The sequence below is a fragment of the Mya arenaria genome, chromosome 11 (genome assembly GCF_026914265.1).
Source record: "Mya arenaria isolate MELC-2E11 chromosome 11, ASM2691426v1".
In the NCBI taxonomy this organism is placed as follows: domain Eukaryota; kingdom Metazoa; phylum Mollusca; class Bivalvia; order Myida; family Myidae; genus Mya; species Mya arenaria.
In genome coordinates, this window is record NC_069132.1 from 35,508,171 (window position 1) to 35,530,879 (window position 22,709).

The 22,709-nt window shown below is 35.9% G+C and overlaps 1 protein-coding gene and 2 long non-coding RNA genes across 3 annotated transcripts; 2 read left to right on the plus strand and 1 right to left on the minus strand.

Annotated features, from left to right (window-relative positions):
- The first annotated feature begins 3,656 nt into the window (after positions 1-3,656).
- Positions 3,657-6,974, plus strand: LOC128208788 (uncharacterized). Its single transcript, XR_008256888.1, has 3 exons — positions 3,657-3,726; positions 4,272-4,379; positions 6,934-6,974. It is a non-coding gene; the product is annotated as an uncharacterized LOC128208788 (long non-coding RNA).
- Positions 6,975-6,992: 18 nt separating this feature from the next.
- Positions 6,993-13,423, plus strand: LOC128208495 (uncharacterized). The gene is made up of 6 exons (XM_052912058.1): positions 6,993-7,043; positions 8,115-8,171; positions 8,597-8,689; positions 9,050-9,127; positions 12,517-12,560; positions 13,342-13,423. Exons 1-6 carry the CDS (start codon positions 7,023-7,025, stop codon positions 13,421-13,423), a joined length of 375 nt encoding a protein of 124 aa, XP_052768018.1. The 5' UTR covers positions 6,993-7,022.
- Positions 13,424-14,827: 1,404 nt separating this feature from the next.
- LOC128208789 (uncharacterized) lies at positions 14,828-15,657 on the minus strand. The gene is made up of 3 exons (XR_008256889.1): positions 15,592-15,657; positions 15,118-15,212; positions 14,828-14,920 (listed from the first exon to the last, which is right to left on the minus strand). It is a non-coding gene; the product is annotated as an uncharacterized LOC128208789 (long non-coding RNA).
- Between the last annotated feature and the right edge of the window lie 7,052 nt (positions 15,658-22,709).

Consider the following 22,709-nt stretch of genomic DNA (forward strand, 5'->3'; position numbering starts at 1 on the left):
CAGATGAGGGTATGTCATACTTTTAGTCCCCAATCTGCTTTAAACATGAATGTTCTCATTCATGAATTATCCGATGCTGTAAAAATTCGCCTGATATCCGAATGTCACTGTCGTGTCAAGGTCATATTTGGAGGTCATTATATTTATACCCCCGACAAACAAAGTTTGAACGGGGTATATTGGAGTCACCCTGTGGTCGGTCAGTCAGTCGGTCGGTCCGTTGCAATTTACCTTGTCCGGAGCATAACTTAAAAACTACTGGATGGAATTGGATTAAACTTCACACAATGATAGAGCATAATGAGAGAAAGTGCAGTGTTCAATAACCATAACTCTATTTTTGCTTATTACTGAGTTATTGCCCTTGGTTACTTTTGTTTGTCCGGAGTATAACTTGAAAAGTACTGGATGGAATTCATTGGAACTTCATACAATGGTAAAGCACAATGAGAGGAAGTGTAGTATTCAAGAACCATAACTCTACTTTAGCTAATTTCTGAGTTATTGCCCTTTATTTGTTTTTTGCTTTCAATTATTTTTCCAGACATTAACTTGCAAACTTCTTGGTGGAATTTATTTAAACTTAATACAATGGTAAAGCACAATGAGAGGAAGTGCAGTGCACAAGAACCATAACTCTATTTCAGCCAGTTACAGAGTTACTGCCCTTTGTTACTTTTTCTTGTCTGGAGCATAACTTGAAAACTATTGGATGGAATTCAATAAAACTTCATGCAGTGATAGATCATAATGAGAGGGAGTGCAGTGTACAGGAACCGCAATTCTATTTCAGCTAATTGCAGAGTTACTGCCCTTTGTTACTTTTTCTCGTCCGGAGTATGACTTAAGACTAATGGATGGAATTTTATAAAAGTTCATACAGTGATAAATCATAATGAGAGAGAGTGCAGTGTACAGGAACTGCAATTCTATTTCAGCCAATTACAAAGTTACTGCCCTTTGTTACTTTTTCTTGTCCAGAGCATAACTTGAAGACTAATGGATGGAATTTTATAAAAGTTCATACAGTGATAAATCATAATGAGAGAGAGTGCAGTGTACAGGAACCGCAATTATATTATAGCCAATTACATAGTTACTACCCTTTGTTACTTTTTCTTGTCCGGAGCATGACTTGAAAACTATTGGATGGAATTTTATAAAACTTCATACAGTGATAGATCATAATGAGAGGAAGTGCAGTGTACAGGAACCGCAATTCTATTTCAGCTAATTACAGAGTTACTGCCCTTTGTTTCTTTTTCTTGTCCAGAGCATAACTTGAAAACTATTGGATGGAATTTAATAAAACTTCATACAGTGATTGATCATAATGAGAGGGAGTGCCGGGCATAGGAACTGCAATTCTATTTCAGCCAATTACAGAGTTACTGCCCTTTGTTACTTTTTCTTGTCTGGAGCATAACTTGAAAACTATCGGTTGGAATTTAATAAAACTTCATGCAGTGATAGATCATAATGAGAGGGAGTGCAGTGTACAGGAACCGCAATTCTATTTCAGCCAATTAAAGTTACTTGAAAACTACTAGATGGAACAGCATAAAACTTCATACAATGATAAATCATTATGAGAGGCGGCGTTCTGGGGTATTAATCACCTTCAGTGATAGCTCTAGTTGTTTTCAAAACTCTATACATGGTATTATTTCATTGCTGAAGCTTCAAAAATGAGAAAATAGGATAACAGGTCACTGTCAAGGGTCATCCAAACACAACATTGTTATTTGTTTACAGGAATGTGAAATGGTCAAAATTTATTCGTTGAAGTTTGAAAAATAGGACAGTAGGTCAAAAAGGGTTGAATCGAGTTTGACCCATGTAACTTGCATAATCTTGGTAGAGGACAACTATTTGATGCTCGTAACAAATTATGAAATGTCAAGCTGTGTAAGATGAGAAGATTTTTCGAGAAGTCAAAAAGAAACCTCATGGCATAGCGAGTTTTTTTTTAACCCAGAGGCATAATTTGATTTTCACAAGCAAAAGTGTAAGACACATGAACAATGGATAGCGCAACATCCCATAAAACTGCTATAAACTATGAGGATTTGTTAAAACTACAATATGAACAGCCATAAGCAACAATGTCTCTATTTCATCCAACAACAGATGGCTTTCAATATATGCATGAGGGGTAGTTTGTAAGCTTATTAACCAGGTTTTCACATAGTGAAACCTGGTTATTAGAATGACGGACGTCGTTGTTCAGGCAGCTGGCGGGCGGCCGGGCAGTGTCAAACTCACCTATGAAACTGAATAACTTTAGTAAGGGTAGACATATCTGGACCAAACTTTGTCTATAGAAAGAGTTTATGGGTACCTTTCATGGGATTGCGTTTGGGGTCCCTAGGGTCAAGGTTAAGGTCACTGTTACTAAAAATAGAACAACGGTTGAAACTGAATAACTTTAGTTAGGGATGACATATCTTGACTAAACTTGGTCTATAGGAAGAGTTTATGGAGACCTTGCATGGGATTGCGTTTGGGGTCCCTAGGGTCAAGGTCAAGGTCACTAATACTTAAAATAGAAAAACAGTTGGAACTGAATAACTTTAGTAAGGGTTGACATATCTTGACCAAACTTGGTCTATAGGAAGAGTTTGTGGATACTTTCTTGGGATTGTGTTTGGGGTCCCTAGGATCAAGGTCAAGGTCACTGTTACTAAAAATAGAAAAATGGTTGAAACTGAATAACTTTAGTCAGGATCCATATATCTTGACCAAACTAGGTATAAGGGAAGAGTTTATGGATACCTTTCATGGGATTGCATTTTGGGTCCCTAGGGTCAAGGTATAGGTCACTGTTACTAAAATTAGAAAAATAGTTGAAACTGAATTACTTTAGAGAGGGTCCACATATATTGACCAAACTTGGTATAAAGGAAGAGTTTATGGATACCTTTCATGCGATTGCGTTTGGGGTCCCTAGATTCAAGGTCAAGGTCAGTGTTACTAAAAATAGAAAAATGGTTGAAACTGAATAACTTACACGTTAGGGTTGACATATCTTGACCCAACTTGGTATAAAGGAAAAGTTTATGGATACCTTTCAATGGATTGCCTTTGGGGTCCCTACGGTCAAGGTCACTGTTACTAAAAATAGAAAAACAGACACAGGCTAAAGTTCTTCTGTCAATCATTAAAAAGCTGGTTTCATCCATGCAACGTTTATTGTTAATACTTGTACTGGAAACCCTGCCCATTCGGCAAGTGCTCTGTTAAGATTGTTAGTCATTTTAGGTTTTTGGAGCATAGTGCACAGACAAAATGTAACCCTGGTTAGATCTACCTTGGTTCTTAAACGTGCACAAGTGTATAGCCCTGACACAAGGGACACCCATTAAACGCATGCCGGACATAGATTGATCACAATAGCTCACCTTGTGCTAAGTTGACCTAAAAAATATAGATATTATTTGATTTGTGAAAAGCAATCAATATTTAAATCGCTGTTAATACTTGTTGAGGAAAACAAAAACAAATACCTTTATTTAGCTCATTGTAATAAGAGAATGCAAATAATTAGTTTTGGCATGTCATAAATGTGAATTGTAAGAAAAAAATGAAACTTGTAAAATTTGTTTGATGATAATTATGCTAAACTAGGTCAAGTAACAGGCTTCCTTAATATTTAAGCAAATGACTTGAACGAATGGGGAGGAGGTCCAACCCATCCAAACAGGATCACCTGTCCAAACAGGATCGGTAATTATAAAACAAAACAAAAACTCAATTTAGCACGTTCAAAAGCCAGTGAAATGGATTAGAACATTATGAATTGTTCAATATCACCATCTTCTAATGCAGTGTGGCGCCTGCTAAACATATATCTACTCAATTTGTGTACATTGTGTATGATCAATATTTTAATTCCAATTGATAATAATTTGAAAATAAACTCGAGATTGATTACTGTATATTTGTTTGGTAATAATGTGCTGATGTTGCTGCTAATGCTATAGGATAATGTTGCTGTGTACTCTGATAAAGATGATGATGATGATGATGATGATGATCAAACTTGGTGTAGGTCAGAATGAACGACGTAATTAGTGTAAGTATGGATAGGCTACCAGTAAAGTCAGAATATCTTTTGGGGAATTTTAGTACATAAAAAATATTTGTAGTATATGTTTTAAAAAATCCAGACTTTAATAGTAGTCGATGTACCGTTTTTGTACAGTTTATATTATTTTGAGTATCAGTTATACAATTTTTAAAAATAAAAAAGTGATCATACCTTCTTTCAGAATTTCAACAATGTCCTTAGACAATCGCGGACGTGGGTTGTGAAAAAGAATCCAAAATTTTTTTGGAGGGATAAGGAGGCCGTCATAGCCACAGTGACGAAGACAAGGGTATGTCATACTTTTAGTCATATGCTGTAAACATCTGCCTCAGTTACCACAATGTCATGTGTCAAGGTCATATTTGGAAGTCATTATAATTTGGCCATTATGAACATCAATACAATTGTCAATGTCTCAGTCCAAACTTTATCATAAATTGATTGAAAATATGTCCTACATTGGAAGATGTGTTGTTCATGCCACTTTTACCATGAAAATTGTCCCTTTATTATTTTGCTTTAAATCATCTGATAGTGGTTTTGCATGATAACACAAGAAAGTCAATGATTCAGCAGCTTCTTGGTGTATTATATTGATCTACAAGAATAGGAATTATTTTAAAAGCTATGAATAATCTTTCTGGATAATACTATTGTCATCATTGTTGTACTAAAATTCAAATGCATCATGCTTGTAGTAAACACAATTTCACACCCTATTGCATGAAATACATTTTTCTAAAAACATTTGGAAACTAAATTCACTATTCGGTATCAGTGTTGTTCATATTTTGAAAGAAAATATAGCAGTATCAATTAAAACATGCAGGATGATATAAACACAAACATGCACAAATGTAACTTATAATTATGCCCCCCTTCGAAGAAGAGGGGTATATTGCTTTGCACAGGCATGTCGGTATGTCCGTCGGTCCGTCAGTCGGTCCGTCGGTAGACCAAAGCTTGTCCGACTGATAACTCAACCATTCCTGGACGTATGGTCATCAAACTTGACATGAAGGTTGGCCTGACCAGTAGATGACCCCTATTGATTTAAGGGCTCATCGGGTCAAAGGTCAAGGTCACAGTGACCTGTAATGGTAAATCATTTTAAAGCTTGTCCGAGTGATAACTCAACAATGCCTAGACCTTTGGTCATCAAACTTGATATGGAAGTTGGGCCTGACCAGTAAATGACCCCTATTGTTTTTGGGGGTCATCGGGCCAAAGGTCATGTTCACAGTGACCTTTAATGGTAAAAGGTTGTCCGAGTGATAACTTGACAAAGTCAGCATCCATGGCCCTCATACTTGACATGGAGGTTGGGCCTGACCAGTAGATGACCCCTATGGCTTTGGAGGTCATTGGGCCAAAGGTCAAGGTCACAGTGATCTTGAATGGTAAAAGGTTGTTCTAGTGATAACTCGACATAGCCTGCACCCATGGCCCTCATACTTAACATGAAGGTTGGGCCTGTCCAGTAGATGACCCCTATTGATTTAAAGGCACATCGGGTCAAAGGTCAAGGTCAGTGTGACCTTTAATGTTAAATAATTTTAAAGCTTGTCCGAGTGATAACTCAACAATGTCTAGACCTGTAGTCATCAAACTTGATATGGATGTTGGGCCTGACCAATAGATGACCCCTATTGTTTTGGGGTGTCATCGGGCCAAAGGTCATGGTCACAGTGACCTTGAATGGTAAAAGGTTGTCGGAGTGATAACTTGACAATGCCTGCACCCATGGCCCTCATACTTGACATGGAGGTTGGGCCTGACCAGTAGATGACCCCTATTTTTTGGGGGATCATCGGGCCAAAGGTCAAAGTCACAGTGATCTTGAATGGTAAAAGGTTGTCTGTGTGATAACTCAACAATGCCTGCTCCTATGGCACTCATACTTGACATGGAGGTTGGGCCTGACCAGTAGATGACCCCTATTGTTTTGGGGGTCATCGGGCCAAAGGTCAAGGTCACAGTGATCTTGAATGGTAAAAGGTTGTCCGAATGATAACTCAACAATGCCTGCACCCATGGCCCTCAAACATGACTTGGAAGTTGAGCCTGACCAGTACATGACCCCTATTGATTTTAGGGGTCAAAGGTCAAGGTCACATTGACCTTGAAAGTAAACCCGACAATTCCTGGACCTATGGTCATAAAACTTGACATGAAGGGTGGGCCTGACCAGTATATGACCCCTCTTGACTTTTGGGGTCATCGGGCCAAGGTCAAGGTCACAGTAACACTTAACGCAAATAAATCAACAAATTTTCTCCCAGTGATATCTCAACAATGCCTGAACCTATGATCATCAAACTTGACATGGAAGTTGGGCCTGACCAGAAGATGACCCTTTTTGATTTTAGGAGTCATCGAGTCAAAGGTCAAGTTTACAGTGACCTTGAATGCGAAAATGTTTCGAGTGATAACTCGACAATGCCTGCACCCATGGCTCTCAAACTTGACTTGATGTTGCATCTGATCTGTACATGACCCCTTATGATTTTAGTGGTCATCGGGTCAAAGGTCAAGGTCATAGTGACCTTGAACGAACAAATCTTGTCTGTGTGATAACTTGTCAATGCCAGCATCCATGGCCCTCAGACTTGACATTTAGATTTTTTGTGACCAGCTGATGACTCCTAAAAGGTCATGGTCCTAACACACTCTTTCCTCACACTTTGAATGGTTATAATCTTAAAACTGTCTCAACGGCATCCAATGTCAGTGACAAACCAGCTGTCATTTCGGTCCATGCATATTTCATTCAATTGTCCATATAATCCTGACAACATGGCACTCAGGGGGGCATGATGTTTGACAAACATCTCTTGTTACAGATAGAGATGGAACAGGGTAGAACCCTGCAGGGCAACCTGGAGGCCCTGCTTAGGTGACCTCTGATCTAGCAGCAGAGCTCACCAAAAAAATGGAGGTTTTGGAAAAACTTGTGAGTATTAATTATGCCAAATGAAAATTTAAAACATAAATTAAAGCAAGTAATTTGGTATATACCCATATAGCAAATTCGTATGAAGTTGTACTTTGGGGTTGCACCTTGGAATTAGATGTTCAGTTGATAATTGTAAACCAGAAGTTCTATTCAGTGCAGATACATACAACTTTATATAAAAATTAAAGATGGTTAATAGGAAACATACCATTAATAAAAGGGTTGGGCTTAAGTCAAATTACAGAAATGAGGACAACAGGTTGGGCTATTGAACCTTACTGCAACTAAAGCTATGAAAAGTCTGCTTAGCTTGACTAATTGACCAATTAGGAGAGCTGTTCCAATTGCGATGGCGTCAGCATTTGCTTACCATTTTACCATATTGATATAAGATTTTGCATGTACAGGCATGCTGTCATATCATGCAAATGCATCATTTATGTGATTCAAACTTTAGACCTGTTTTCTCATCTATACAACCTCCTTAAATTATTAACTTAGATTACTCTACCTTACATAACCTTTTGGCATAGAATTCTGGTTATAGATTTGCATGATAGCAAACATAGGTTGGTATCTCAGCAACTACTTATGTATTGCATTCTGCATGCCTATTAGTTGTGCCCATTTATTCTTGACTTAAAAATTCTGGTTAAGGTTTTTTTATGTAAGCACATATAAGTCAATATAAGTCAATAAGAAGAACAACTAGTTGATGTAATGCATTGGAGCTTTAATCAAAAACCGTTTGATAACATGCATAGTGCAAACTTTGCCCCTTTATTATTTGACTTAATTCTCTATGCAATCTGTTACAGAGATCCATTTAGATAGTACATGTTTACGGGTCAGTAGAAGAAATGTAATGTTTGCAAGTATAAAATGTGAATAAAAATAAAATATATTATTATTCCTAAACAATAAATATAAGTTGCACATGCTTCATAATTGTATGTGTTTTAAAGCAAGTGCTTTTAAGATCAATATGACTGAGGGCAAGGGACATGGGCAAGTGATGGCATCTATACTGGTATTCATTTTATTACAAGAAAACATGTTGTTATCCAGGAGAAAGGTGCCACTGAAGTTGAAAACAGACTTCAGGAGTATGAGGAGGTAATAAAGGTAATAACCTTTTCAGGTTCAATTCATTGTTCATAGTCATATAAACAATTGTATACAATTAATTCTACCATACCATAAACAATAATTGAAATTTTTAATGAAATCTGAGAATATACACTTTTTCCCCGCAGATAATTAACTCCAGGTTCTACTTTAAAATGCTAAAAAAATAGCATGACTTATGCATATTTAATGTTTCAGCTTCTTAGATATATTTATTTGTCAATTTTCAGTTGATATAACTTTAAACAAAACAATTAAGCATGAAAAATAGTAATAACGTTGGTCAAACAGGTTATTTTAACTATTAGTTTACTATTAGGAACAAAAAACGAAAAGAAAACGCTGAGTAAATGCTTCAGTCATAGCAATATGTCATTAAAACATAATTTATATACACCTTATATATTGTACCTTTCTTCAAGGGACATATTATAACTCACACGTTGTGTTTAAACCTTGTACTGGAAACACTAAAACATGGATACTGGCAAATAATTCGGCCAATATGGAAACTAGTAAGTAAAAATTAATATACTTTTGAAGTATGACATTTCATTTGTTAGTTTGTAAACTTAATGAGATGGCATTGGTAGAAATTTATAAGAATGGCTGATGAGAAATAAGATTGGCCGTGGAATGTCACATGTGATAGTGCTGTAAAGTGATAGGCTTAAAGGCTAATGCATTAAGCATATGCTAATAACATACATGATAATGTTTTAAGAGTACACTCAAATTAATAAAAGATTTACTTCTTAAATTGCAAAAAAAAAAAATTATATTCACTTAAAATTCAATTTATATTGCCATGGTATGTTTCAGCAATCCTATTTGCAATAAGTAATATTTCTTTTTGGCAATTAATCTCATTGTAGACAGTGACAGAGAAACAAATGGCAATGTTGCCATTTGTCAGTAAGGAGGGGCTAAGCAAATACACAACGCCTCTACAGGTATACGCTCTGATTAAATCACCTTTATTAGTCATTCATTAGAGTTCTTGATATGTCAGCTTCAGTTATGCCACCAGAATGTCAAACACTTGTCTAGAAATCATGTTTCTTTTTTAAATAAAGCTTTAGTCATGTATAAGAATCAGTAGTCCATTCATTTTAACAAACGCTATATAAGTCCGATTTTACTATATATCCAATATATATATTCTACACAGTATATTTAATGGGTCTGAATCTATATAATATATTTAATCGATGAATCTACACAATAAAGTCAATGAGAGAATCTACAAAATTAAGTCAATGGGTCTAAGTCTTCACATTATAATCTACATGTATGGTCCTGAGTCTACACAATATAGTCAATTGGTCTGAGTCTACACAATATAGTCAAATGGTCCTAATCTACACACTATAGTCAAAGGTCAAAGACCACACACAGAAGTCAAAGGTCCAAGACCACACACAAAAGCCAATGGGTCCAAGTCTACACAATATTGCCAATGGTCCAAGTCTACACAATATAGGCAACGGTCCAAGTCTACACACTATAGTCAATAGTCCAAGTCTACACAATATAGTCAATAGTCCAAGTCTACACACTATAGTCAATGGTCCAAGTCAACACAATATAGGCAATAGTCCAAGTCTATACAATATAGTCTATGGTCCAAGTCTACACAATATAGGCAATGGTCCAAGTCTACACAATATAGTAGGGATGCAAACGAATGGCAACATTGATATTCGAATATTCGGTAATTCTTTCGAACGAATATTCGAATATTCGATTACAAAGATACATCTTTTAAAAGTTGTAATAAACTTTTATAATATTCTCTAAAGTAATAGCCGGGGCATTTTAGCTCTACTTTGTCGTTACAACTACGCGTGGCGGACCCTGAATTTCACCAAATGAGCCTCTGAAATTCTTCATTTCAGAAAGACAAAAAGTAATACTTAATGAACAAAGAAAAATAAACAAAAACTTTTTAATTAATATTCCTCTGCCTTCATATTTGTAAACAACGTGAACCTAGTTGGATTTCTGGTCAATAATGGCGTTATGCGCCAATGGAAAGTTTCCGTAGGACGAGCAACCTCGTTCTGGGATTGACCTCTACTATATAAACTACGGAAAAACTAAACCAACTTGGGAACTAGTTTATTTCAGAAATTCTTAATTGGTAGAAGCAAAAAATTGGATTTTTTTCTGTCACTTATCGTTTTCTGTCACTCCACGTGTTTTTCTAATAAGCAAGTTATTGCAAAAACACGGGGACTTTTTATAGTACCCGACGACATGTCTCCAAATGACACATGACGCGTGTTTAGTGTATTGTCATCACATTCACACCTCTGGCATTATGGGCCAATCGTTGTTTAAACAAGACAAACGAATCTTTAACACAACAACATAGTTGTAGGCAAAATATTTATTATTCTAATTATTCAACACAAAAAACATCGAATATTCGAATACCGATTTTGACATTCGAATACCAAACGTTTGATCGAATATTCGAATACTCGAATATTCGTTTGCATCCCTACAATATAGTCAATGATCCAAGTCTACACACTATAGTCAATAGTCCAAGTCAACACAATATAGGCAATAGTCCAAGTCTATACAATATAGTCAATAGTCCAAGTCAACACAATATAGTCAATAGTCCAAGTCTACACACTATAGTCAATAGTCCAAGTCTATACAATATAGTCAATAGTCCAAGTCTATACAATATAGTCAATAGTCCAAGTCTATACAATATAGTCAATAGTCCAAGTCTACACACTATAGTCAATGGTCCAAGTCTACACAATATAGTCAATAGTCCAAGTCTATACAATATAGTCAATAGTCCAAGTCTACACAATATAGTCAATAGTCCAAGTCTACACACTATAGTCAATGGTCCAAGTCTACACAATATAGTCAATAGTCCAAGTCTATACAATATAGTCAATAGTCCAAGTCTACACAATATAGTCAATAGTCCAAGTCTACACACTATAGTCAATGGTCCAAGTCTACACAATATAGTCAATAGTCCAAGTCTACACACTATAGTCAATGGTCCAAGTCTACACACTATAGTCAATGGTCCAAGTCTATACAATATAGTCAATAGTCCAAGTCTATACAATATAGTCAATAGTCCAAGTCTATACAATATAGTCAATAGTCCAAGTCTACACAATATAGTCAATAGTCCAAGTCTACACACTATAGTCAATGGTCCAAGTCTACACAATATAGTCAATAGTCCAAGTCTATACAATATAGTCAATAGTCCAAGTCAACACAATATAGTCAATAGTCCAAGTCTACACACTATAGTCAATGGTCCAAGTCTACACACTATAGGCAATGGTCCAAGTCTACACAATATAGGCAACGGTCCAAGTCTACACAATATAGGCAACGGTCCAAGTCTACACACTATAGTCAATAGTCCAAGTCAACACAATATAGGCAATGGTCCAAGTCTACACAATATAGGCAATGGTCCAAGTCTACACAATATAGTCTATGGTCCAAGTCTACACAATATAGTCAATGGTCCAATTCTATATAATTTAGGCAATGGTCCAAGTCTACACACTATAGTCAATGGTCCAAGTCAACACAATATAGGCAATAGTCCAAGTCTATACAATATAGTCTATGGTCCAAGTCTACACAATATAGGCAATGGTCCAAGTCTACACAATATAGTCAATGGTCCAAGTCAACACAATATAGTCTATGGTTCAAGTCTACACAATATAGTCAATGGTCCAAGTCTATACACTATAGTCAATGGTCCAAGTGGGCGTCGTAATCTGTTGAAAATTTTAATGAAATAAATATAACTTCAGCGTAGATTCTTATCTAGTGTCCGCAGAGTTTCGCGGAGTTAACCCCTCCGAGGAACGCCGAGTTCGTTATTCTTCGGTCGACTTATCACCCTCCGAGGGCCTTAAATTCAAACTCCGAGGAACGCGGACAGTCGATAAAATCATTGTGTTGGCCGCGATAGCAAAAATCCGCGGAGGGAAACGGAAAGTGGGTCTAACTCATTGAGTGTACTGTATAGTCAATAGTCCAAGTCTACACAATATAGTCAATAACATAATATCACCATGATTCTTAGCATTTTCCTGTAATACCAACATTTATACTGTTTTCACCGTTGTGAATAATTGGTACCTTCTTAAACAAAATATTTGTATTGCAAGTTTTGCTAGGACCATACCAGCAGTAAACACACCTCTTATTTTGTAAGCATATAGCTAGATCAGAATGATAAGGGTCTTTACTGAAAAAATCTTAAAATTCAGCATCTTATAAATTTAACTTTATAAAACTGTCTATTTTTCTATAAACTTTTTTTCTGCAGATTGACCAAACAGAGAAGCAACAAAGTACAACAATCAAGTGTCTGTAAGTATGTTTTGACTTAAATTGATATTGAATCTGTGTCTTTTTCATAGATATCTACCGTATTCCACTCTGCTAATGACTTATGCACAAGTCAATTGTAACTCGGCCCCCCAAGTCTGGGGAATAGTGAGGACTTTGAATTTCGGTCCAGCCAACCCCGGGTAAAATCCAATTAATTTTTCTGTTATCTTTCAGACCTCTTTTTAATTTAATCAAAAGTTGTTGAAACCAATTAAAGCATTACATTTTCTATAAAGGTGATTTTTACTACGTAACATTGGTTTTTTTTAAGTCAATTGTATAAAAGTTGTTTATATCATATATGCTATCAAATAAAACAACCAAAGACCGAAATTGATGACAAAATTCATTTTTTTTAATTATAACATGAATGGATGGGTTAGTACACACTAGTACATTGATGCCGTATACTCAAGATGTGCAAATTTTATGAATAAACGGGTCCAACAAGCCCCTATATTCAACATCCCGTACATTTACCGTACACTTTGGCTGTATGGGTTTTCAGTACATTCCCGTATATTAAACCATTTTCCGCAGTGTAAACAAACACTGTCACCTCCAAAAGTAAACTAAGCTTTTTTGTTATTATTTGGAAAAAAAATGAAATCATCATGGCAGATTCAAACATGGTCATAAATAGGAAAGCACTGCCTAATTTCCAAAACCAGTTTACAATGACATGTAACGGTAACTACACAGAAGTTTCAAAAGGACAAAAAAGTGATACATTTTTTCAAAATATCTTCATTTGTTTCAGGAGACGACAGCTTAAGACAGCAAAAAGGTCAATCTTCGTATCAAGGTATGACTCGAATGCACTTGATTTGTTGCCTTCTTAATCATATTTATTTAATCATCCAAATAAGTGGACTTTCTGAACATGTTTGAAATTATTTAAACAGCTTAAAAATATTTTATATGTTAAGAATATTGGTCAAATGAGATTTGCAACATTTTAATTTTACCATGATATAATGCATTATTTATTAAAAATACTTAAAACACTTAGCATTAGGTTGCATGATGTTGATTGTGATAGAGTATAGCAATACCCCGACACCCTTATTACACTGCATGGTATATCAGCGTTCGACACTAACGGGAGTCCGGTAGTCCGAGACTCCTACAATTCGGCTCGGACTACCGGATTTTCCGTCTAGGCAGTCCGTCGGACTCCTTCATTTCAAAATCCAATTTTACACAAATCGTATCCGAAGGTTAAAAGTATCCGAAAGCTCGTATCTTTATTTTGCGACTCGTCAAATCGTTATCATTTAGACGCTCTTTAAAGTAGTAACTGACGTCATAGACTGGTATTCATGTATCTTTTAAAGTTTGTAATATGGTAACTAAATTGATAAAACCCGTCAAACGGTGTTTACAAAAAATATTCCTCGTTGATTTTAGATGTAAACAATGTTTATGTCAACGGTAAAATGGGTTTCTCCACCGGCAGCGAAAATAAAAGAACTGAAAAAGAAAAAAAAACAAAGAGTTTGTAATTTATAGAGAAAGGAAATTCAGCAAGCATGGTTAAAACAATTGTCTTGGCTGATGTTTGAACTGACATTTGTATGAGTACCTGACTGTACAGTAGGGAGCTTTGTCACTGTGCGCTCTAACGTGCGATTGAAAGCCATCAAAAATCTTTTAAGGGCCATGATAATATTATAAGCTAAGAAAATGCAAAAAAAGGGAAATATATTTAAGTTAATCACCAGCTGACTGCTTGTTAATTCAGCTGAACAAAGCTACCTGTACGAAATTAACCGCCTGGTTGTGAGCAGGAAACCAGGCGTCAAAATCAGACTAAAACCAGTTGGTTTTAAAAAATTTAAATCTAGCACTCGTATGGATAACCAAGCGTCAAATTTAAAACCAAGCGTCAACCAAGCGGAAAAGAGGCGTCTATATGCGAACATTATGCAAATGAGCTGGTTTTAAATTCCAGCTGGTTTTTAAAAAACCAGGCGTCAAATAAACCAAGCGTCAAAAAACCAGGCGTCAAAAAACCAGGCGTCAAAAAATAACAGGCGTCAAAAAAATAACAGACGTCAAAAATTGGCATTACTTGAACACAACCCGTTTGAGTTAAGAACAATTTATAGTTCGGAAAACAGGACAATAAAACATTGTTTAATATATTTTCTTAATAAAGGCACAGCTGAAAATGTTATTTTTTTACACATTTTTACTATCACTTATTGTTTTAAGAGTTCATATTCTGTGTTTAATATGTTTTCGACAGAATGAACCTTGTTCCGTTATCGCCCCATTTAGTTCTGCTGCTGTTGGTGATTCTGCTTCATTCTTTCTGCACTATCTGGGAACGTAATCTGTTAAAATAAATTAAAATGTATTTATTCAAATGATGATTTCCGGATCTATAGCTATAATTACAAGAGGGATGTAATTGTTAGAAGATAATTCATAGTTTTAATTACCTCATGCCGACATGGATTTATATTTGTAAATCATAAAAAGAATAAAGTTTCAAAGGTGAAACTAAATGAAATAACAGTCAGCAACCCACCATTTTTAGCATGTTCTTTTAAGCTTTCCAACTTTCCCATCAAATCTTGTTGGTCACAGGATCCTCATCTTTGTCCCAGACACAATATTGGTCATCTATGGTAATTAAATAGGATCATTAGGCACACACATACACACCCAAATGATCATCAATAAATAAGTGAAGATCATGCTCAGGCTTAACACTGTATAAAGAAGAGTATATATAAAGTTAAATGCAGCTTATACTTTCATGTAATAGAAATCGTGCATATATCCATATGCTTAAACACATTGTATTTGTAACAATCACCAGGTTTCAAAACATCCCATTGGGACATTGTGTTAATGGAGGTTCAGGGAGCAATATACAGAATGATTAAATGCTGCCAGATAAATAATTGCAAAAACATTATACTTAATAACAAACCATTTTGTATTTATGTTCTTTTTACTGTGTAATAGTATTAAAGATACATGTTGAAACTGTTCTTACCTTTCAAATGATAAGGAAAAAGGTTTATCCACACAAAATATGAGCTCCAGAAACCGCCATATGTTTACATGATTCTTCTCCATACATTTGAATTTCCTACACAGTAGAATGTTTACTTGATGCTGATTGGCTTAGATAAAACCCTTCAGGAAGCTTTATTGCCTGACTTTTGAATGGACTGATAAGCCCAGGCTGTTATATACCTGGACTCATAGAGGGAGAAATTTGGAACTTTTAAGCAGTATAATGCTTACTGTTCTTCTAAATATAAATGTTTATTGCTATGAATTTATTATTTGCTACTTTTAACATAACAAAATAAATCTATAAATTTAGAAACATTACAACACAAAATATATATTATTATTAATAAATATTAATAATGATTTTTTTTTGTATGCGATCATTTATTCAAGCTTCATCATAGTAATTTGTCAAAGATAAGTTCTGAAATTAAGCAGAAACTAAAAATCATTCTCAATTTAAGTCAAATTAAAAAGAGTTTGAAATGCAGAATGTGGTTTTAATGTGAATGTTTACTTTGAAATGAATAATTTTCAAAAGAAATTCTAATGCATAAGCTTATATACAGTAGAGAACAGTATTTTTTCAATGATTTTCCAGTTTCATTTTTTATTCCCTTGTAATTTTATCACATTGGGAAACAATTATTAGACTTTAGTCACCTTGAGTGGCAATTTCTTTCTGTATTCCCGTGGAAAATTATAAAAAAATGAAACTTTAATGTACCATTAAAGATAATTCCATAGTTAAGTTTCTTGGAGGCTTTAATTTTTCCTAAGTTCCTTTTGATGCTTGGTTTGAAATTGACGCCTCAATACTTAGAGGCTGAAAAATTGTTACAGTTCCTTTTGACGCTTGGTTTGTAAATGACGCCTCCTTTACTGAGAAAAATGACGCCTGGTTTGGCAAGAATTTGACGTGTCCTGCTCTTGTCCAGTTGGTTTTACACACGTCGAGGCAAAAACCAGTTGGTTGACGCCTCTTTGACGCCCGTCAACCAGCTGGTTGACGCCTGATCATTTCGTACGGGTATCTTTGACAGGTAGTGCATTCTGTTTATGGATGCTGAACATTTATCAGGAATAAGGACAGTCTTACACAGACTATGTCACCATGTACCAAGCTTATATTGCAAAGTCTGTTAGCATTGCCACAACATATAAGGCATGTCAGTGTCTCATTGCACTGATTGCAGATGAATGTTCCAATTAAACAAAATTCAGTATTTGATAATGCCCCGTTCAATTCCCTTATATCTGATGGCTCCACAGTCGCTTCACAAGAGGCCAAGGTTCTATATGCTAGATCGTCAGTTCATGGCAATTTTTTCAAGTCATATTAGAATCTATAAGATAAATAGTCTCAGTCATGTTCATGTTATTTGAATAAAACAATTAAAAGATAACTTAAATGTGCTCTCAGAATACAAATCTCTAGTTTGCCTTTCAGAAATGAAATACCAAAGGCTCTGTGAAATCATTGAATAAATAATCATCAGTGCTCCAGCCAAATGACAATTTTGATGTGAATTAAATTAGCCTTTATGGGACACTTGCAAGGGCCAGTACTCAACTTTTTATGTAATGTGATGTTACTTCTTTCAATACTTAGAGTTTGTTACCTCAGCTGTTAACTTTAAGTTAGTGTCAAAAGTATGTACATTTATAACTCATTTCTGGACATTGACTGGCAAACAAAAGGGCACAGCAGGGTGTAGTAAAATGGCAACCGGGTACAGTGGGTACTTGAAAAGGGCAGCGGGTGTCCCAACCTGTTATTTAGGGCTAGCTGGAGCATTGAGTCAATAAATTTGAATAAATGTTCTAATTATCCTCGACTCCTTAATTTTATGCCGGACTCCTTGATTTTGGAATTAAGGAGTCCGGTGGACTCCTTCTCTAAAAGTCTTAGTGTCAAACACTGTATATCAGTGTAAAAAATACATTTGTTAAGTTACTTTATTTCAAACTCCTAGTTTTGGTCTACAATTGACCAATGATTTGTATCATTTGGTATGGCATATACGCACATGGTATATGTTATATATATTTCAGTGTCAAGGCCACTGCCAGTGGGGTAAAAAGAAAGAGGGTAAGATAATTTCATGATCAAGGTTACCGGCAATCACACTATTTTTGTCATGGTGTCAATATCATTTTGATACATGATATTTTAGCTTGTAAAATATGCTGAGATGTAAGTGTTTTAGTTTCATAAACTTAAAAAGATCATCCAATAATACACTTGTTCTTTTTTCAAATTTTCACTTTTTTCTTTTTTGCAACGGCCCCAGCCCAAGCCCCAGGCCCAGTAGAAATGGAAGAAACAGTAATTATCATAAACCAATAGCACAATAGCATATTCTGAATCCATATTCATTCAAAAGCCGATCAAATGCAAAAGTTGTTTACTATCATAAAGTTTTAAAGCAGTGTTTGGCCACAACATCATAAAAGCCTTCAAATCATAAATCATTTCAAAGTGGCCTGGAGTTACTGTATTTATCAAAAACCAATCGTACAGTACAGTCAGAAAATAGTTTCATTTAACAACCTGTGAAATGGATCAGAATATGTTAATTACTTTTTCACAATCACATCTTCTTATGCAATGTTAGGCCACAAAATAAAACAACAGGGCCATAATGGCCCAAAATCGCCCACCTGAGTATTAGTGTTTAACCTTTGTAATCAATATAGCTTGATATTATAATTTATATAAACAGATGATCAAAATTTCAAATTTTTAGCTTCCAATATAATAAAGTAGGTCAAAGGTCACCTGGCAATTTCAATATTGATATATGTTTTCAAGCTGTACACATGCTCGAAATTTCAAAACAGAGACTTCAAAAATAAGAAAGGTTAAAATGGTTCAATGGAGGTAATCCAAGACCAGCATTGGTATTTGTTTTAAAAACTGTATTCATGGTCAAAATGTTATTGCTGCACCTTAAAAAAAGAGAGTACTGGTAAAAAAGTAACAGTCAAGGTTATCGGAGGACAATATTGATATTTGTTTTCAAAACTCTACACATGGTCATATATAATTTCATTGCTGTAGCTTCAAAAATGAGAAAGTAACAGGTCACTGTCAAGGTCATTGAACCACATTGTTTTTTGTTTACAGGAATGTGAACATGGTCAAAATTGCTGTAGTTTCAAAAATAAGACAGTAGGTCAAAAAGGGTGGAAATGAATTTGAACCTTGTAATTTGCACAATCTTGTTAGAGGACAACTATATGATACTCTTAACAAAAGGTCAAGCTGTGTCAGATAAGATTTTTCAATCAGTCCAAAGGAAACCTCATGGCATAGCAAGTTTGATTCCAGAGGCATAATTTGATTTTCAAAAGCAATAGAGTAAGACACATGAACAACGGACAGCGCACCATCCAATAAAACTGCTATAAACTATGAGGATTTGATAAAACTACAATATGAACAGACATAAGCAGCAATGTCTCCATTTCCTTCCAACATAAGAAGCCTTGTCCATTCGGGGAGTGCTCCGTTAAGATTGTTAATCATTTAAGGTTTTTGGAGCATAGCGCACAGACAAAATGTAACCCTGGTTAGAGCTACCCTGGTTTTTTAAAGAGCACCAATGCCCCTTACTGAAGGCAATGAGTATATTTAATAATGCAATGGGTAATTGAACCTGTGACCCCTGGATTGATAGTCACGTGTGTTACCACTAGACCACAGATCTGCCGGACATAGTCTGATCACAAAAGCTCACTTCTGCACATTGTGCTTAAGTGATCTAAAAGATAGTGAAACATATATGAATTTGATTTGTGAAAAAAAGTTAATATTTAAATTGCTGTTGATACTTGTTGAGGAAAACAAAAACTAATACCTTTCTTAAGCTCATTGTAATGAGAAAATGCAAATAATTAGTTTTGGCATGTCATAAATGTGAATTATAAGAAATAAATGAAACTTGTAAAATTTGTTAGATGATGATAATGCTAAACTAGGTCAAGTAACATGTTTCCTTTATATTTAAGCCATTGACTGAAACAACATATCAAGAGCACCAAGCAGGATCACCTGTCAGAACAGGATCGGTAATTATAAAACAAAACAAAAACTTAAGCGAATTCAATTTAGCACGTTCAAAAGCCAGTGAAATGGATTAGAACATTTTGAGTTGTTCAATACCACCCTCTTCTAATGCAGTGTTAGTGGCACTTGCTAAACATATATGAACTCAATCTGTGAACAATGTGTATGATCAATATCTTAATACCATTTGATGATAATTTGGAAAAAAACAGCTGAAGATTGATTACAGTATATTTGTTTGGTAATCATATGCTGCTGTTGCTACAAATGCTACAGGATGCTGTTGCTGTGGACTCTGTTAAAGATGATGATGATGATGATGGTGGTGGTAGTGGTGTTGGTAGTGATGGTGGTGGTGGTGGTGATGATGATGATGGTAGTGGTAGTGGTGGTGGTGGTGGTGATGATGATGATGATGATGCTGATGATGATGATAGTGGTGGTGATGATGATGATGGTGGTGGTGGTGGTGATGATGATGATGATGATTTTCGAACTTGCTGTAGGTCATTGTCCTGGTGGTGGTGCTGATACGAATGGCATTCTCATCATATTTGATAATGGGATAATACTCTAGTTCATTTTTCAAATCATGTCAAATCAGATATAACATCGTATTCACAAACGTTTCTTTTTTTCCAAGATCCAGCTCCTGAGGCCCAGGCCCACAGAGACAGGAGCCAGACAGTCGAGGCTGCCGGTATTTATCACTTTATCACATCACTTTACCCCACAGTTGAAACCAATTGGCTTGATACTGGAGGGACGAGCCAAAATACTTTAGGCCGGAAGAATATCTAAACAGGTGGCATCGAAATGTTTGGCCACAATATAGAACAAGCTTGTGAAATGTATATGATCATAACTCGATCTGTGGACAATGATGATGATGATGATGATGATGATGGTTTCACACACCCTCAGTGATGAGGAAATTACTATCATTCACCCTCAGCTTTAAGCAGTGTAAATAAACGATTAAAACCATGATTTAAAGCTGTCAGATGCTGCTGAAGTCAACACTGTTAAATTTAAAAGCACATAATGTAGACATTTTCTTTAATGGTTAGACGTTAAAATCAATATTATTACTGCTACTGTCAAGCTGCATTTAGAAACTTGCAGTTAAATGTTGTTAATAGAATTAAGTTACTTGAGATAAATGCAGATAAAAGGCATATGAGAGACTGTTAATACTGTGTTTTGTTACTGTTTCGCTGCAGACATCACTTGGAGACTCGACGACTTTGAAGTCCACATAGATCCGGATTTGAAGTCCACACAGAACAGGATTTTGAAGTCCACACAGAGCAGGATTTTGAAGTACACATAGAGAAGGATTTTGAAGTTCACACAGAGCAGGATTTTGATCCACACAGAGCCCGAGGTATGCACATAGTATTGGTAAAATATGTACTTTCTGACAACAAATACAAATATAAAATTGAAAGAGTGAAATGTTGTTAATAGAATTATGTAACTTGAGATAAATGCTGATAAAAAGGCATATAAAGAAACTGACAATATTGTGTTTTGTTACTGTTTCGCTGACATCACTTGGAAACTCTTGAGGATTATGTTTTTCTTGATGTGAACACAGTCAGAGGTATGTACATAGTCATGGTAAAAATGGACAATATCCTGACTTGTCCAAACATTAAACGTAAAACATGATCATTGAAATTTATATGTCAACACAAGGTTTTATTTTCTCTTCTTAACTTAATGGTATTTAATTTTGCCGTTCTTTTAATGCTTCGGCATGGGCGTCAATTTGAGGAGTTATATAAATTGCCTACAATAAAATGGTCCTGTCGGATCAATAATTATGCCCCCCTTCGAAGAAGAGGGGTATATTGCTTTGCACATGTCGGTCGGTCCGTCGGTAGACCAAAGCTTGTCCGACTGATAACTCAACAATTCCTGAACGTATGGTCATCATACTTGACATGAAGGTTGGGCCTGACCATTAGATGACCCCTATTGATTTTAGGGCTCATCGGGTCAAAGGTCAAGGTCACAGTGACCTTTAATGGTAAAATAATTTTAAAGCTTGTCCCATTGATAACTCAACAATGCCTACATCTATGGTCATCAAACTTGATATGGAAGTTGGGCCTGACCAGTAGATGACCTCTATTGTTTTTGGGGGTCATTGGGCCAAAGGTCAAGGTCACAGTGATATTGAATGGTAAAAGGTTGTCCAAGTCAAAACTCTACAATGCCTGCACCCATGGCCCTCATACTGGACTTGGAGGTTGGGCCTGACCAGTAGATGACCCCTATTGTTTTAGGGGTCATCGGGCCAAAGGTCAAGGTCATAGTGACCTTGAATGGTAAAAGGTTGTCATGTGATAACTTGACAATGCCTGCACCCATGGCCCTCAAACTTAACTTGGAGGTTGGGCCTGACCAGTAGATGACCCCTATTGTTTTTAGGGGTCATTGGGCCAAAGGTCAAGGTCACAGTGACCTTGAATGATAAAAGGCTGTCTGAGTGATAACTTGACAATGCCTGCACCCATGGCCCTCAAACTTGACATGAAGTTGGGCCTGACCAGTAGATGACTCCTATTGATTTTAGGATGTCAAAGGTCAAGGTCACAGTGACCTTTAAAGCAAACTTGATAATTCCTGAACGTATGGTCATCAAACTTGACATGAAGGTTGGGCCTGACCAGTAGATGACCCCTCTTGACATTGGGGGTCATCGGGCCAAGATCAAGGTCACAGTAACCTTTAACACAAAAAGTTAACAAATCTTCTCCCAGTGATATCTCAACAATGCCTGAACCTATGATCATCAAACTTGACATAGAAGTTGGGCCTGACCAGAAGATGACCCTTATTGAATAGGAGTCATTGGCTTTAACGGTCAAGTTCACAGTGACTTTGAATGCGAAGATGTTTAGAGTGATAACTCGACAATGCCTGAATCCATGGCTCTCAAACTTGACTTGGAGTTGTGTCTGACCTCTAGACGACCCCTTATGATTTTAGGGGTCATCGGGTCAAAGGTCAAG

Coding starts and splice junctions, on each gene's coding strand:
- LOC128208495 (XM_052912058.1), top strand. CDS start 7,023: ATGGAGGTTTTGGAAAAACTT. Junction 8,690..9,049: donor TTCGGCCAATATGGAAACTA/GTAAGTAAAAAT, acceptor ATCTCATTGTAG/ACAGTGACAGAGAAACAAAT. Junction 12,561..13,341: donor AGTACAACAATCAAGTGTCT/GTAAGTATGTTT, acceptor CATTTGTTTCAG/GAGACGACAGCTTAAGACAG.